The sequence below is a fragment of the Labeo rohita genome, chromosome 16 (genome assembly GCF_022985175.1).
Source record: "Labeo rohita strain BAU-BD-2019 chromosome 16, IGBB_LRoh.1.0, whole genome shotgun sequence".
Lineage (NCBI taxonomy): Eukaryota > Metazoa > Chordata > Actinopteri > Cypriniformes > Cyprinidae > Labeo > Labeo rohita.
Genome location: NC_066884.1, coordinates 19,859,180 through 19,877,233, shown reverse-complemented (window position 1 = coordinate 19,877,233; position 18,054 = coordinate 19,859,180). Strand labels below are relative to the sequence as shown.

At 34.6% G+C, this 18,054-nt stretch overlaps 1 protein-coding gene and 1 pseudogene across 1 annotated transcript; one reads left to right on the top strand and one right to left on the bottom strand.

The window, feature by feature from the left end:
• The first annotated feature begins 128 nt into the window (after window positions 1-128).
• Window positions 129-9,670, top strand: gtpbp10 (GTP-binding protein 10 (putative)). The gene is made up of 10 exons (XM_051130784.1): window positions 129-294; window positions 2,414-2,607; window positions 4,610-4,701; window positions 4,929-5,073; window positions 5,289-5,362; window positions 5,486-5,538; window positions 6,649-6,756; window positions 6,838-6,915; window positions 7,141-7,264; window positions 8,556-9,670. The coding sequence occupies exons 1-10, from the start codon at window positions 259-261 to the stop codon at window positions 8,795-8,797; spliced, it is 1,146 nt and encodes a 381-aa protein (XP_050986741.1). The 5' UTR covers window positions 129-258; the 3' UTR covers window positions 8,798-9,670.
• On the bottom strand, window positions 9,648-16,536 carry LOC127178596 (meprin A subunit beta-like; annotated as a pseudogene).
• Window positions 16,537-18,054: the final 1,518 nt, after the last annotated feature.

Genomic DNA, 18,054 nt, shown 5'->3' with positions numbered 1-18,054 from the left:
AAATGTGAGCAAGCTCCTTCATAGAGGTCATATTATTACCACGGTTATTGAAAATGACGCTCTTATTCTGACGGAGAAAGGCGGAAACATGTAACTGACAGCCCCTTCAGCCAATCACAGCACACATTGGTATGTTTCCGGAAGCGCACACGTGTTTGGTCCTGCACTTCAACGATGGTAACGTCGGTACCGTTGTAACTCAGAAACAGACAGATTTTGTCACACTTTAATACAATCTCTGCCTTGGGGAGTTAGTTCATGATGGTCTGGACAAGCAGAGTTTGTCTCCGGAAGGTTGGTAACGTTGGCGAGTTTATCGAGTGACATTTAGCTAGTTAGTAATAGCCCGACCTTCACATGCTCAGTTTGTGTGCGTCATTAACAGATAGTGTAGCAAATTCCTATGTAACAAGCTACTGTTACAAACATAATGCTACACTCTAAACGTTTTTATCAGGTGTTAAGCATATTAGCTGAACAGCAGAAAGTAGGCTGACATATAACAGTGGCAAAAAAGTAACATTATCCATTATTCGGTTTTAATATTTCCACAAATTAATGGTTAATGATAAATGCTTTTATATGTATATATATATATAATGATAATGCTTATAGGCTAATCTATTACATTATTTATGTTGTTGGGGGTTAATTTAGATTTAATTGGATTTGTTATTTGTCTTCAAAAATCCACTTATGTAAAGTATGTGATATTAATAGTTTAAATCACAAACGTAAAATGTGACTGGGAACTGTTTTGGAGGAGTGGTTTTCAAATCTAGTTCTGAGGACCCCCAGCACAAAACAAAAGTATCGTCACTTATTTTTCACCTCTTTGAAGTGCATCTGAAGAATTAATATGCTTATTATTTTTTAGAATTAATAGTACTTAGTTATGCACAATATTTTAAAATTAGATTACATTGTATGCAGTGCTTCATGGGATGCCCAGTCCATGCATATATAGTTGAGGTCAGAAGTTTACATACACTTTGCAGAATCTGCAAAATGTTAATTATTTTACCAAAATAATAGGGATCATACAATTCATGTTATTTTTTAATTGAGTACTGACCTGTATAAGGTATTTCACATAAAAGATTTTTACATATAGTCATATAGTCCACAATAATAGTTGAATTTATAAAATTGACCCTGTTCAAAAGTATACATATATGCTTGATTTTTAATACTGTGTTGTTACCTGAATGATCCACAGCTATGTTTTTTTTGTTTATTGATAGCTGTTCATGTGTCCCTTGTTTGTCCTGAACAGTTAAACTGCCTGCTGTTCTTCAGAAAAATCCTTCAGGTCCCACAAATTATTTAGTTTTTCAGCATTTTTGTGCATTTGAACCCTTTCCATCAATGACTGTATGATTTTGAGATCCATTTGAGGTCTACTCGCTCAAGAGCCAGGGGAGTGAAAACTTTTCGAATTTAAAAATCTGGGTAAATTTAACTTATTTTGTCTTCTGGGGAACATGCAAGTATCTTCTGTGGGAAGTTAATACTCCTGGCTCTTAATGCATTTCATTCTGAAGCATCAGTGAGTGTTTGAATAGTTGTGTAATAGTTGCATATAGTTGCATATGAGTCCCTCAGTTGTCCCCAGTGTGAAAAGAAAATTTATGGGACCTGAACGATTTCTCTGAAGAACAGCGGGCAGTTTAACTGTTCAGGACAAACAAAGGACTCATGAATCTGTGTCTATAATTAAGTATTAATGATTTGAGATTTACCTGCCCCTGCACATTGTCTGAACCCCTTGGGGAAAGATGAACCACCTTAATCTCTCTCTATATGCACCTTCTTATCCCTCTTTTTACATTTTGTGCTATTAGAACCAAATTAGCAAATGTTTCTATTTATTTCCTATAACACACTGGCTGATGCATTATCATTATCGTGCACATGCTAAACTTGTATCTGAATATATTACAATTTAAAAGTAAATCCACATTGTTCTTAATGAGGACATCTTACCCCATCTGCCCCTATACAGTTGAGGTCAAAACTTTACATATACCTTGCAAATTCTGCAAAATGTTATTTTACCAAAATAGTAGGGGTCATACAAAATGTATGCTATTTTTTTGTTAAGTACTGACATGAATGAGATATTTCACATAAAGATGTTTACATATAGTCCACAAGAGAAAATAATAGTTAAGTTTATAAAAAATGACCCTGTTCAAAAGTTTACATACACTTGATTCTTAATAATGTGTTGTTACCTGAATGATCCACAGGCGTGAGTGTGTGTGTGTTTTTGGAAAAATAATGGAACAGTGGCACAGCAGTGTTTTTTGTTTGTTTTCATACTTGACCGTTTCCATGCATTAGGAAGTGAAATACGAGCAGTTTCACAAACATAACATCCTATTAACTTTATCTTTCTATTTTGTTTCAGTATGGCAACTTTGTGGATAATATACGGCTTTATGTGAGGGGTGGAAGTGGAGGAATGGGTTTGCCCCGTTTAGGGGGACATGGGGGAAATGGTGGAGACGTTTGGGTGGTGGCCAAAAAAGGCACTACACTGAAGCAAATCAAGGACAAACACCCTAACAAACGTTTCACTGCACATGTTGGTTCAAATAGCAGGTGAGTCATTTTTTTCTAACAAGTAGAATAATGTCTGAGTGAAATGCCACATGCCAGTAATACCTCTGGAAGGCAATAATCCGAATTTCCTATATAATAGGCAAAATAGTATTTAGTTTTTTTCTTTTCAATGTATTATTGTGTATTTTTAATCCAGAAGATCATTAAAATTGATATTTATTTTTGATGTTTGACATTAAACTTTGAAACATGTCATAGGGGCCTGTTATATTTTTGCAGGAACAGATTGTGTGATCTCTCTTATTGATTGTTTGTGTCAGAGTGAGATTTCGAAAACAGATGTGTTGTAGATGTCATTCTTTTGTCTGGTGATTCTGATGTTGTGAAAGCTTACTTGCTCCATGTAGAGGATATGATGCATTCCCAAATGTTTTATGTAGTTGCCATTAAATAGCCTATAGAAATTTTCAAGTGGTATTTAGCAAGTCCAAACTTCTTATTTTTAAATAGCAAAACAGTACAGGTGACCCCAAATGTCAAGTTCCAGAAAGTGGTCCGTAAGACCCATGTACTGATTTCCAAGTCTTTAAAGGTCATGCAAGGGGTTTTTATGAGGAGCAGATTGCAATATACGACATAATTCATTCAAAAATTACATTGTTTACATGCTGCCAGACAAACAGTGCACTGAACATGGCAGAAACAGAAGATTCTTCTGTTTTTTTTTTTTTTTTTTGAAAATGATGACAGATTAATTTTTTTTATGGAGGCCTCTGAATAAAAAATAAAAAAGGTACTTTTTTCTCAGAATCCCATGATATTAACTCGCATTTGCAAGTTATGACGTCAGAATTGTGAGATATAAACTCGCAAATCTGACTTTTCTCAGAATTGTGGGATATAAACTCGCAATTCTGAGAAATGAAATCAGAATTGCAAGTTATAATCTCGCGATTGCAAATTATAAAGTCAGAATTGTGAGATATAAACAAATCTGACTTTTCGCAGAATTATGAGTTTATATCTCAATCTCACAATTTTGACTTTATAACACACAACTGCTTAAGTCACAATTGTGAGATATAAACTCACCATTCTAAAAAACATATCAGTCTTTTTTTTCTCTCAAAATTGAACTTTATAACTCGCAATTCTAAGTTTATTATAGAAAAAAGTCATAATTGCAGGATACAACCTTGCATTTATGAGTAATTCATTTCTCGCAATTGTGAGTTTATATCATGCAATTCTAAGGGGAAAAAAAAGTCTGAATTGTGAGGGAAAAAGTCGCAATAACCTTTATTTTATTTTATTTTTTTTATTCAGTGGCGGAAATGGCCTTCCATAATTTTTTTTTTTTTTTTTTTTATAAACAAATATCACAAATAATTGCTCTGCTATACAACACAATGTAAAAATGTCAGTTATTTGATTTAGTAAGTGATGAATGTGCTTTCGTGTCATTTCTTCCCTACTCATATTTTTTTTGTCCTCCAGCTATACACACAATGGGCCTCATTCGTGAAACTTTCGTAAATATACAAATAAATTCAGAGTAATTTGCACGTAAAACAGATTTTTGCAAAAACTGTCCTCCGCATTCACAAATGCTTCATATACCACAGATTTGTTAGTTAAACGTGTGTACCATTAATTGGACAGCTGAGTAATAAGTGACAGTTACAGTAAAAAAAAAAAAAATAATAATAAAATTGTGAAATGTTATTGTGGCAGTGCATTAAAATTCATTGTCATCACTTTGCCTGAAAGAACATTTACACGCATTTACACGTGCTAGGGAGTAGGTGTACATTTCTTTTAAACCAGCTAACAATACTATTATTATTAAAAATACAAACATTTTCAGGAATTTGAAAATTATGTCAGAACAGCTTTACGAACGATTTACACAAAATTCGTCCTACTTGTGTTTTATGAATGAGGCCCAATGTTTATTTGTTCTGAGAAATATTGAATCTGGTTTGTTTTGTGCTGATTTTGTAGAAACTGTACGTAAAGTGTTGTGTGTTGCTTTTTTCAGTATTCATGCTCTGAGAGGGGCTAAAGGAGAGGACACCCAGGTCTTTGCACCTGTTGGGATCAGTGTTACAACGGACGATGGGAAAATCTTAGGTCATTTCATTTACACCTCTCTATAACATTGATATCATCTAGGTTTTCCTCTCAAATCCCTCACATCACTTCACGCCTTTATCTGACATGTTTTTCTACACATATTCTCTCACCTTTGCACTTTTATATCAAATGCCATTTTGTGTTGTTTGTTCCCTTTCATATTGTGCTCTGTATGTCTTCTCTAATGGTCATTTCATTTTTTTTTTCTTTTCTGTTCGTTTTAGGAGAATTGAACTGTGAAGAAGACAGACTTTTGGTGGCCAAAGGTGGTCACGGTGGCACTCTTCACTCTGGGTTTTTACCCAGTAAAGGTCAATCCAGACAGATACGGCTGGACCTTAAACTCATCGCTGATCTTGGACTTGTAGGGTGAGTGTCGAAACAGAATGTGACACTCATTGTGACATGTGACATTTTTATTGTGATGATTTGCGAAAGCTGCTAAATGTCATGATTATGACCCTTCTCGGTTCATTGTTTTCTCTTTCTGTTAATGTTTATTTCAAACACATCAAACATTTTAATGGTTTTAAGCTTATAATTTTTTAGTTTTTACTGTTTTATTTTCTTATTATTTTTAACAGGTTTCCCAATGCAGGCAAATCCTCCTTGCTGACTGCCTTGTCTCATGCTAAACCAAAGATTGCCAGCTACCCCTGTGAGTACTGAAAATCAGTTGCAAATTAGTAAAACAAATGTAGCTAATAGTAACCTAAAAATAAAGAAAGCTTTAATTTTACAATTATCCCTTGGCTGTTTTCCTTTATTTTCCCCTTTGCAGTTACAACTTTAAGACCTGAAATTGGAAAGATAATGTATGATGACCACAAGCAGGTTGGATAACAGGCTCTTCAAAATTTGATGAAATAATAGCACTTAGCACTTACACTGTATTCTGCTTAACAAGCTTGGTCTTGACCTTCTCTCATAAATAGGCTGAGAATTAAACCCAAAATTACAATATGCTTTTATACAGCTGAGGTCAAAAGTTTACATACACCTTTCAGAATCTGCAAAATGTTAATTATTGTACCAACATAAGAGGGATCATACAAAATGCATGTTATCGTTTATTTAGTACTGACCTAAATAATACATTTCACATAAAAGACATTTACATATAGTCCACAAGACAAAATAATAGTTGAATGTATAAAAATGACCCCATTCAAAAGTTTACATACACTTGATTCTTAATACTGTGTTGTTACCTGAATGATCCACAGCTGTTTTTTTATTTATTTTTTTGTTTTGATGGTTGTTCATGAGTTCCTTGTTTGTTCTGAACAGTTAAACTGTCTGCTGTTCTTCAGAAATATATGTTCTTCAGAACAATGACTGTATGATTTTGTGGTCCATCTTTTCACACAGAGGACAATTGAGGGGCTCATATGCAACTATTACAGAAGGTTCAAACACTCACTGATGCTTCAGAAGGAAAAACGATGCATTAAGAGCTGGGTGGGGGTGAAAACTTTTGAACAGAATGTACATTTTTCTTATTTTATTATTAGTACTGCCCTTTAGAGGCTACAGAAGATTTCCCTGAAGACAAAATAAGTCAAATTTACCCTGACCTTCAAATTCAAAAGTTTTCACCCCGCAGCTCTTAATGCATGGTTTTTCCTTCTGGAGCATTGTGAACGTTTGAACCTTCTGTAACATATTTTATGTGAAATTCCTTATTCTGGTCCATACTAAATAAACAATAACATGCATTTTGTATGATCCCTCTTATTTTGGTTAAATAATTAGGCCTAACGTTTTGCAAATTCTAAAAGGGGAATGTAAACTTTTGACCTCAACTCTATACAATACATACATAAAATATGCATTTTTGATTAACAGACCTTCAGTATGTGTTTTTATATTATATGGTGTTATAATACACACTTCTTCAGACTGATGCCAGAGTGAGTTACAGAAGTTTGTTTTTCTCTGGAGGTTTCAGTAGCAGACTTACCAGGACTCATTGAAGGTGCTCACATAAATAAAGGCATGGGACACAAATTTCTCAAGCATGTGGAGAGAACCAAGCAGCTCATGTTTGTGGTACTGCATTTTGTCTGTTAAGTGAACTTGAATTTACTGACTGTGAGAGTTGAATGGTAATCTCATGTTCTGATGTTTCAGGTCGACATCTGTGGGTTTCAGCTAGCTAGTAACACTCCATTTAGGTCTGCATTTGAAACCGTGCTGCTTTTAACCAAGGTAATAATATACACTAGGTACATTTTTAAAAATAATAATTGTAATAGTGACAGTAAAGATGTTAACTATATATACATATATATATATTATAAACATCTTTACTGTCACTGTTAATGTTTAGCAACTCTATGTAAAAAAACAAAAAAAACAAAAAACAAAACAAAAAACCTCTACTGCTTTTTTTTTTTTTTTTTTTTTTTAATTATAATGCTCTTGATTTATCAGGAACTGGAGTTGTATAAGGAGGAACTGTTAGGCAAGCCAGCAATCCTGGTCATAAATAAGATGGACCTCCCCGAGGCTCAGGGCCATCTCCGAGAACTGGAAGCTCACTTAGAGAACCAGGAAGGTTGGTTTTATTAGAAGCAAACAGGCAATTTAGCGACTATTTATTATATAGGCCATTTAAGCATATTAGTCACAAATTGCCTTTTGAGTTTTTCTTTTGTGTTATTTTAGGTATATAGTGGGTGCATTATGGAAATTTCATATCACAACAGTAGATGCTTTTATCAGTCGAGTGATTGCGTTATTGTTTCATACAATAAGGGTTACATACAACAAACTTCCTTATTCTGTAAAATGGGTCTCGGTACTTCCGGGTTCAAGTGTTTTGCATGTACTACTTTAAATATGGAGCTGTTTTACTCAAGATGCCTTCAAAGAAAACACAATAGTTTCTATAAATAAATGGTTTTCTGTTTTAATATATACTTTAAAATCTAATTTATTCCTGTGATGCAAGCTATATTTTCCGGTCTTCAGTGTCACGTGATCGTTCAGAAATCATTCTAATATGCTGATTTATTATCAATGTTGGAAACAGTTGTGATTTTATTTTTTTGGAACCTGTGATACTTTTTTTCAGGATTCTTTGCCGAATAAGAAGTTAAAAAGAACAGCATTTATTTAAAATAGAAATCTTTTCTAAAAATACACACTACTGTTCAAAACGATTGATTGATTGATAGTAAAGACTTGTATTGTTAGAAAAGATTTCTATTAAATAAACACTGTTCTTTTTAACTTTTTATTAATCAAAGAATCCTGAAAAAAGGTATCACAGGTTCCAAAAAAATATGAAGCATCACAACTTTCCAACATTAATGATAAATCAGCATATTAGAATGATTTCTGAAAGATCACGTGACACTGAAGACTGGAGTAAAGATGCTGAAAAATCATCACAGGAATAAATTCTATTTTAAAATGCATTAAAATAGAAAACCACTATTTTAAATTGTAGTAATATTTCACAATATTACAGTTTGTTCTGTATTTTTGAATGCAGTGTTGATGAGCATAAGAGACTTCTTTAAAAAAAAACTTTACTGTTAACGTTAGCATTACTGATCCCAAACTTTTGAATGGCAGTGTACCTGTTGTGTTTAAAAAACAGTCAGACAGCGGTTTATTACATCTGTTAAAAGAGCCATGTTTTACACATATATATGTACTGCAGGTCAGTGAATCATACTCTTGACTACTATTGACTTTTATGGCATTATCCTGACTGCCACAAGTACATTTTGTTGAAGTGCAGGCCTAATGTGATTGTTGTGTTGCATTGAGCTTGATGGCTGTGTACTTGCAATTTTCCTCGGTTGTTAACTCTTATAAGTGATGCTGTGCTTTTCTAGAATCAAGCCGTCTCTTTTCTGAGGATGTCATCCCTAAAAGCCTAATGCGTTTCACGCACATCGTCCCAGTCTCTGCCACAGCTGGCCTTGGTCTGCCCTTGCTCAAGTCTCTCATCCGCCAATCACTTGAGGAGGAGGACATCATAGAATCTGAGGGTCAGCGCAGTGAGAGGCTACTTAAGTTGAGAAGGGAGATTCCCACTTCTTCCATACCCAGTTGGGGGTTTTCTCAACCAACCTGAGATCCCACATGTGGGTTTCAGTATGACAGAACAAAAATGATCCTCAGGGATACTGTTGAACATTTGCAGATATGTAAAATATGCAGTATGCAGTTAAAACGCATTCAACAGGACACAAACAGCACATATTTCACTTGACAGATCAGTCTGTATTGTATAGACTAGTATCTGTGCCTGATATGTGTTTAGATGTTGCATTCTGACCTTTGTGTCTGGGTAGGCTTTCATGTAATGCCATGCTTGAAGATGGTTTTAGCTGCTTTCCCAGTCTGATCTTGCTGGTCTAGACTGCTGGAAGGCGTTTTGGGAACTTTACCATTAACTACACTCTTAAAGATAAAGGTGCTTCACGATGCCGTAAAAGAACCTTTTTTGTCTAAATGGTTTCATAAAGAACCTTTAACCTCTGAAGAACGCTTCTGTTTCACAAAAGGTTCTTTGTGGTGAAAGAAGGTTCTTTAGATATAAAAAGATGGATCTTTGAAAGAACCTTTGACTAAATGGTTCTTTGTGGAACCAAAAATGGTTCTTCTATGGCATCGCTGTGAAGAACCTTTTAAAGCACCTCTATTTTTAAGAGTGTATACCATCTGAACAGGCTGGGAGACCAGATTTAAAGCTGGTCATTTACAAAAAAAAATTACAACTTTTTTTTTCCAAACAAGGTAAGATGGCAAAAAAAATGCTCTCTATGAAAATTATTTTCTGTACTTTATTCTATAAAAAGTCACCACCCTGAGTTTAGGCCACCTGGAGTTTAAACCAGTTCTTATGCAGTTAGCCTCCCTGTTTTTAAAGCTCTTTGTGCAATTTGTGGAGATGTTTGTAACAGAATCGGAGCTCTACTGCCATCTGCGGATTTTTTTTTTTTTTCATGCTTTTTCACACTGTCAAGTGTTTTATACCATCATTGATTGTTTAATGCTAGATTATTCTGTGCCAGAGTAAAATGTGCAATAAAATTAGGTTCAAAACTTTTTTTTTTTTTTTTTGGTCTGTCATAAATGTTTATGTCCTTTTGTTCACCTGCAGACTAGTGACAGCTCCATCATAAGCCACTAGATGCCACTAAAATCTTGCAGGTGGCTCCTTTTCATGATAAACTCAGTGGTCTGTTTCAAAGGTTGCAGATGCTTTGATCTTTATAAAATTTCTTTATCAGATCCAAAAACAGTTAACACCCCAACCCAGTTACACCTGTATTTTATCCAATGAATAATTAGTGAATTATTATTCAATGTCTTGTAGCAGCCAAGGGGTTGGCAGAGGAACCAGTGAGAGAAAGCAGAAGATTAAATGATTTTATTGAATAATAGTTCAATCTGTTTCACTGATCAGCTGGACTTCTTCTGACCACCACAAATGAAGTGTTGAGTTAATGCAATGGAAAATTATGACAGCATTGTCATGTGATTTTAAAGATTATGTTATAAGATAACCACAAAATCAGAAGATTAATCTACAACAGCAATCATTACAAGAGCACAGGCAATGAAAGTAAAAACAATAAACGATTAAATGACATAAATCAACAAAAACAAAAAAAAAAACAACTAAAAAAGGTTGCTCTCATTAACCTACACACAGATCACTACAATTTAAATCCTTAGATTTTTCAGCATTTTCACAAACATGTTTGAAATTTTTTATCATATTCTTTCATTACTTTCATACATTTGTTTAGTTACATAAATTTTGTGAAGTAATTTACAACCAATCGTGATTATGCAGTGATTGCAAGATTTGAAATATTTAACTTAACGTATTAAGAAAATGTGCAAACTATATGTGACAATAGAGTTTATCATGGAAATCAGTAGACTAATATTAACATGTTGATTGCTACATTACGGATGTGTAAGCATCACATTAAATTAAAATAAAAGTTTAACAGTATCTTGTTTTTATATTGAATTAATGTAGTCAGACGTAGAGCTGGGAAAATCTTAGAAATAATTTACCAGCAAACAGAAGCAAACCACCAACAGGATCAGAGAGGAAGTATTGGAAGTGCAAAATATGCCCAGACAATCACTACAAGAAGAAAAACATACATATAAATATTAATGCACTGTCAGCTGCAAGAGAAAATATGAATTTTATCTCAGTTTGATACCGTATGGTTTGGAATGTAAAATACTATTGTACATTATAAAACAGATAAATGGGACCCTTGCTTCTGAATAGTCAGTGCCCATAGCTGACTGTTATTTTTGCTGCATATCAACCTTCTGTAATATTACAGAGATAAAGTATCTTCTAGCAGAAGGATAAAATTGCCTAATATGATATATTATAATATTTCAGTGAATCTCTAATTTTGAAGTTTACATTGTTTAATTTCACTTGAATGTATATATATATGGATACCATTGTCCGGTGTAGGCGATGTAAGAATAGTTTAAAGAATACTCACCTTGTAGCACATGGTCCCTGCTTGACAACTGCATCAGATGAAATCTTGAAGTTTTTCACTGTCACTTTAGGGCAGGGTAGAGAGTCCTTCTGAAGTAGCCCTGAGATATCTGGATTTGTAAACAACAGTTCTCTGAATGATCTCAGAAATTTGCAAGTTGCAAATTTAAATCCTTGTCATTCTAATTCTGCTCAGTTTACTACTAAAACAGTGTTTTATTTAAGATAAAATTGTTCTCTGAAGTTAATTCACCAAACCTACCTTGCATGCTGAAGAGAAATATGATGTCACCACCCTTGATAAATTCTCTTTTAATGAGATCTTCTTTCCTTACGGCATATTGATAGCCCCAGAAAGTACCCACATATACAGTCTCACTGCCAATGACGATTCGAGTGCCAGTATTTCGAGGATTGTCCCAGTATTTACTTCCATCTGTTACAACAAAACATGGCTTTTAGACCCTTCACCACTACAAATAATAATAATTTTGGTGTTTAGTTAACTAAAATGCTGCATGTAACATGGTCTGAGAAAAAAAATAAATAGATTTTCACCGGAAGAAATCAAAGTAGGTTTAGTTTTGAAGCTTTTCTCAGAGGACATGCGCTTCTGTATGTGTGGATTCTGGTCAAGCATCTGGAAGGTTATTTGTCTCCATGGACAAGGCCACTGCAACTGGTCGTCATATACACCAGATATCAGACGAATATATATTGAAAGGTAATTCTGATACACAATTAAGGCAGCCTGAAAGCGATAACCCTCACTGGAGTAATACAACGGACTGTACTTCCAAGTGCCAAACTCAGTGTTGTTCAAAACCTTCTCAAAGTCTCTTATTTGCCATGTGTGGGGACACTCAGTCTCTGAAATATTGATATCATCCAGTGAAAATCCTCCACTGGAGTTTCCAGCTCCTTTACGGGCTTCAAATAAAACTTGGAAGGTTTTATTTGCATTCAGTGGCACATGATGCAGCTTCCAGTAAATACCAGGGGGTCCTGCAAGAAATTACATCGTCAGTAACATTAAATATTTGAAGGAGCATCTTGAAATACTGCCTTGTATGTTTTGTAATATGTAAATGACTTAAAAAAAAAACAAACAAAAAAAAAACTCTGGCCTGTGATCTGGTCCATTAGTGTGAGAGTTCCTCTGTTGTCTTCTTTATTCTGGTACTCTCGGATCCAGATGTTGAGCTGGTCAGACTCATGACCACTGTGATAGTAGTAGAACTGCAGGCACTGGACTTTGCAGTCTCTTTTAGGGGTCATTGTCTTGCTTTCTATTCTGGCTGCATCCCCCTCGTTTCTGCCTTCAGTGCTGAAGTGCATGAAGAAAGTCATCCCTGCAGACATTAAAACAGGTGTATAGTTGTGTGAAACTGGATGGTACAGTGACTGCAACTGTGGTTGTAAGTGGGGCCTTACTTTTTGGGCAGTAAAAATATAGTTTATTTACATCCTGAAGTCTCTTTCTTGTGAAAAAGTACACACTGTAAAAACAGATACTTTTTTATTTACAGACTAACTGTAACAGATCTCACCATTTTGTTCTTTGCCCAAGTATGTGTGGTCAGTCACACTGATGCCACTTACTGACGTCACTCTCTTCCAGCCATAATCAGCAGCAGAACAGACGCTCATCTGACACAGAGATTCATCATCAAAACTACAGTGATCAAGGAAAGAGATGGATGAACCTGTAATTCAAATAGACAAACATGTCTGAGGCAAAATCAATTTAGTACAGCTTATATTCATACCATGTTTTCTATGTTCTCCCTTACATCAGATTGTCCTGCTGAGTTATTTAAAGGGGTCATGGGATGCCCATTTTCCACAAGTTGATATGATTCTTTAGGGTCTTAATGAAAAGTCTATAATATACTTTAGTTAAAAATTCTCAGTGGTTGTGTAAAACAACACCCTTTTTACCTTGTCAAAATGAGCTCTGCAAAAATCATTCCATTCTGAGGGATTGTTCCTTTAAATGCAAATGAGCTCTGCTTGCCCCGCCCCTCTCTTCTCTCTGTGGAGTGACAAGCCTGTTTACTTTAGCCGTGTTTAGCCGCTAAACTTGCTAACTTGCACGTTATTAGGAAAGGCGATCGCAAAGATGAATAAAAAAAACCCTTATACTCACTTCTGCTGTAAGTGAAGCTGGATCACGAATGATTCGCGCAAACATAGAGGGATATATGTAGATCGGGAGGCACATTCCCTTCACAAACAAATGTAATCCACTGCATCTTCAGCGGCTCAGATGTCGGGAGTAAATGACGACCTCTATGTTCATTATTACATCCAGCAACACAACACCTCAATCGCTCAGTCTGAGATATTCTTGTCTAACCTACATCCCTGCTCCGACATCGAAACAACTGAGGTCAGACTGTGACAGCTGATCTGAGGTAAGACGCTCATGTCAATCAACTATCGTTGGTGCGGCCTCTGTCGGTGGGACACCACACCGACAAGCATCTGAGAATGGCTCGATTTGAAAAAGGGGATATTATTTTTACAGATTAATTAAAAACCACTGCATGGATTTTTGTCATTATAGGGTAGATTTGTACATACACTGCCAACACACATTAATGTTCAAACAACATAAAAAGTGAACTTAGCATCTGATGACCCCTTTAACAAAAACCAACAACAGTACTTTAATCTTATATAGAATTCATGGTCACAATTTATTTCAAGGTCCACTTCTCACTATAAACAATTAACCACGACTTTTGCCTCACTACATGGGGTTCTTAAGGTAGTTGGTAAATTTGGGGTAAATCTAACATGCAGGCTTTGGTCTCATTAATCTATTATTTGTTCCAGAGCAAATAAATTTGGCTGAGGGGAAAATCTCATTACTGTACTGTAGTGCATGCATAATTATTTGTTGATATTTGATATAGAAGTTGATATTGTGATCATACTTTTTTTTCCAAGCACGTTTTACCAATTCCAAACCACATCAATCTTAATAACTAATAATTTTGTATTTAATCATTTATAAGTGATATATAATTGTCTATGATGACTGGAAGTAAAAAAAAACTCATTCAGGTGTGTATAATTATTAAGCAGGATTGCTTTTACAGAAAAAATGAGCCAAAAAATAAAAAAAGATTTAACTCAGACTGAAAATCAAAAATGATTATATCCCCATGAGAAGGATGCAATATTTTAAATATTGGGAAATACTCACTGCATTTATAAAGTTTGTTGAGTTCAATCACATCATATTCACTCATATCCAGGCGTTGACCAATCACACCCTGGAACTCAGGATGCTTGGTAATGATTGTGGGTCCATTACCGTTGCTGGATTCATTTTTATCACTATGCATCACAGAGTAGTAGTCATATGGAGTGTCTTGGGTGGTGGACATGCTCTTACTGTATTTATTAAAATCGCCCTCCTGCCCTGAAAATAAAGACTGATGGAATTATTGATGTGGTTGTTTATAAGGAATGGCTTAAGTGCTGATTAGTTAAATGGACACTGCAATCAGTATTTCCATATATATCATTAGATAATTATTAGGTAATCATTCCCTATATATCATTAGGACTGTTTCACTTTTTTTCCTAAAAGACAAATCAATTAAAAATACAGGGCAACCTGTAATGATGTTATTAAAGTTGATGGTCACATAATCATCTCTGTCATATCTTGACTGCTCATGCCAAAATCCCAGTGCATGTAGAAACATATGCAAAATATAGCCTTTTGTTCCACAGCCATTTCCAATGAAAAGAGCTTGAGCTTTAGATATGTGACCGACAGATGACGAACACCTGAAAAACAAGTGACAGAGCACTTTCAAATTTACATTGATGTATAATGTTTATAACACTAGAATTCAAATGATATTTTTTTTTCACAAAAAAGTACCCAAAAGTGTCAAATAACACAAAAACTTTGAGTTTTGACTTGGCTTTGAGTTTATTCATTGATATTCTGTATAACATAATGTAGGCTATATATATACAGTATATATATAACTAATATTGCTGATTAACTAGAACCATACTGTACCGATTGTCATCATTCTCCACAGAGATGTAAGAAATGTCTCCTGCTGCTCTGGGCTTAAAGTCAATACATGATTTCAGCCTGAACTGCTCAAATGCTCTCAAAATGACTCCTCTATGGTTCAAATCTATACCCATGGAAAACATATGAACATTAATTTAAATTCTACCTTGAAAGTTTATTTAACTTGATTTAAGTCGAGTTTTCTTACCGAGATCCACACTCAGCGCATAGGGGATGGGAATATCCCACCGATACTGATTCCCAGAAATGGCGCTTCTTTGATTAGGCTTTAAAGCAGATTGTTTTAATTAACCTGGGAGGACTACAAATGCTAATAACTAAATTATCCATTATTGTGAATATATAATATCTTGGAACAGAACTCACCATCATGATGTCTCCTTCACTAAGATTTAAACCTAATACCACAAGAAAGTTCAGTTCACATTACATATGCTTGATTAAACAGGAGCAAAAATCATTCTTAAAACCAAAAATAGATATAAATTAGCCTTACTGGTTATATAAAGGTATCTGAGATAATACAGTAGTTTTACCTTTGTTTATATCTGGAATGTCATTCCATTCCCCATCAATGCCTTTGAGGAAAATATAATGAAGAAAAAACAGAGGGAATCAGAATTGTGTGCACTGAGTGCTCTACAAAAATGTAATTTAAGTGAAACAGTCTAAAAAGGAAAATGATAAAAGGCCAATCACACTGTCAGACAAAAAATGTGCAGCCAAAACATGATATTACACCTACACACATATTACATATTACAATAAATAAATAAAATTTACAACAGATTAATGTCAGTGACTGCTGTACTTACTAACTGTATCTGGTGTGGGCTGAGAACATATGACATGAAAACAGCATTCAGACATTAAGAAAAATAGATTTAAAAATCAACATTAACAGTTATATACCACATTTACAATAGCAATGTGTTATACGTTATTCACTATTCAGCGTACCATAGGTGAGGCTGGGCAAAAAGCCAAACTCAGCAAAAGAAATCCACTCAAATGCATTTTCGCTGGAAATAATAAAGATCATATTTTAACATTGAGTTACTGAGTTTCATCTAATCATTTAAAAATTTGCAAGCAAAAGGAACACACTAAAATAATTTCTTACATTTATGTTTAAATATTAATATCTCAGGTACATTTAGACATCACAGTGAAGCCTATTTAATTAAAAACTTTAAAAACAATGGATGCATACCCATTTTCTGCAGCTGAACCTAAATCTGTCACTTGATCACCGGTTTGACAGCAAAATATCACTATTTGATAATGTGTATATACTGTATATGACACCAAAATATCAGTATTTGACTAAGCAAATGTAAACTAATTGGAAATATCATTTGAATATGCAAATAGTTCTGTTCTTTATTATAAGCCATACAACAACTGTTTTATTCCACCTTTACTGACAGGTTTTTAAAAGAACCATTCTTTTTATTATCTTGTTTTTTAATAGTTATTTTGTTTATTTATTTGTTTAGTTGTCACAGACATTGTACATTAATAAAAGATTTCTGTAAATGAAGAGCTCAGATGCAAAAGCCTCTAAATCCATCTGACTTATTTCTTTATAATTAGCATTTCTTTACGGCTATTTTGTATAGATTTCTGGTACTTCTGATTGGGCTGAGGCTGGAATTTAGCGAGTTTGAAGTAAAACCATTTGATGGATGTATACTATGTGTCAGGAGCGTTCACTCAATATCATTATCTCATTTTTGACCGAGATGGCTTTTAGCTGGTTTTGCATCTGAACTCTTCAAATGTAAAGAAATATTCTGCAAATTCACCTTTCTGGTAAACTGATAACACAGAATTTTGATGCACTGCCATAATTATTATTTTATTTTTTATTGTAGCTGAGTTGATCACTTTAAAATGCAGCGCTCGCATTCACTCAGTCATAAATAGGGGAAGGGCGGGAGAAAATACTGAAAAACCCAACCATTGTACAACCACTGCCTACAACAGTTGAGAAGTCAATATTACTGGTTACTTCTTTTTTATATTTAGTAAAATTCTTAAAAGTGAGATACTAGTAATACGTTTCCAACGTGGATATTCCAAATCATAGTAACTAAAGCATCTCAGCTGAAAAAACGCTGTGCAGCCAAAGCGTTCATAAGCACCACGAGCTGGTCGTTTTCAGAAGAGCGCCCGGTAACTTTTCAGCTGGCTAAAAAATCTTTGGTTGACATGTTATTGAATATTTATTGTTAGGCATATAGCCTATTAGTCTTTTTTGCATTTATGCAGTGCACTGAAACCAAAACTTGGAAAGTAGACCAGAATATTCCACTGCGTTCCTGGACACACAATTTGCGTAGCTGTAATTCGGGGATTATACAAGTGCCCTATTTACGAATAATTGGAATTCAGTAACATACACATGTTTAACTATCAAATTGGACGTTTATGAATCATTTGTGAATACGGAGGAAAGTTTTTGGGAAGGTCTGTTTTACGAGCAAATTATTCATATATTTACTCATATAGTTTCATGAATGAGGCCCAATGGCTATATGAGGGCTACTTATACCAAATAATTAGGGTCACATGACAAGAACAAACCAATGAGAAACAAGACACATGACAACCAATCAGAACATGACACACTGAACAAGGGAACCAATAGCAGGAATACAAGAGGGCAAGGGAAGCAAGACAGGGCCCTTAGTGACACTTACCTCATCTATTTGTTAAGTCCTCCCCTGCCTAATAGCGAAACTCTAAGTTAGTCTTCTTCAAGAACAGC

Excerpts from the sequence above, each read along its gene's own strand:
- gtpbp10 (XM_051130784.1), top strand. The coding sequence starts at position 259 with ATGATGGTCTGGACAAGCAGAGTTTGTCTCCGGAAG. Across the intron at positions 5,539-6,648 it reads TGTATGATGACCACAAGCAG|GTTTCAGTAGCAGACTTACC; the intron begins GTTGGATAACAG and ends TTTTCTCTGGAG. Across the intron at positions 6,916-7,140 it reads CCGTGCTGCTTTTAACCAAG|GAACTGGAGTTGTATAAGGA; the intron begins GTAATAATATAC and ends TTGATTTATCAG.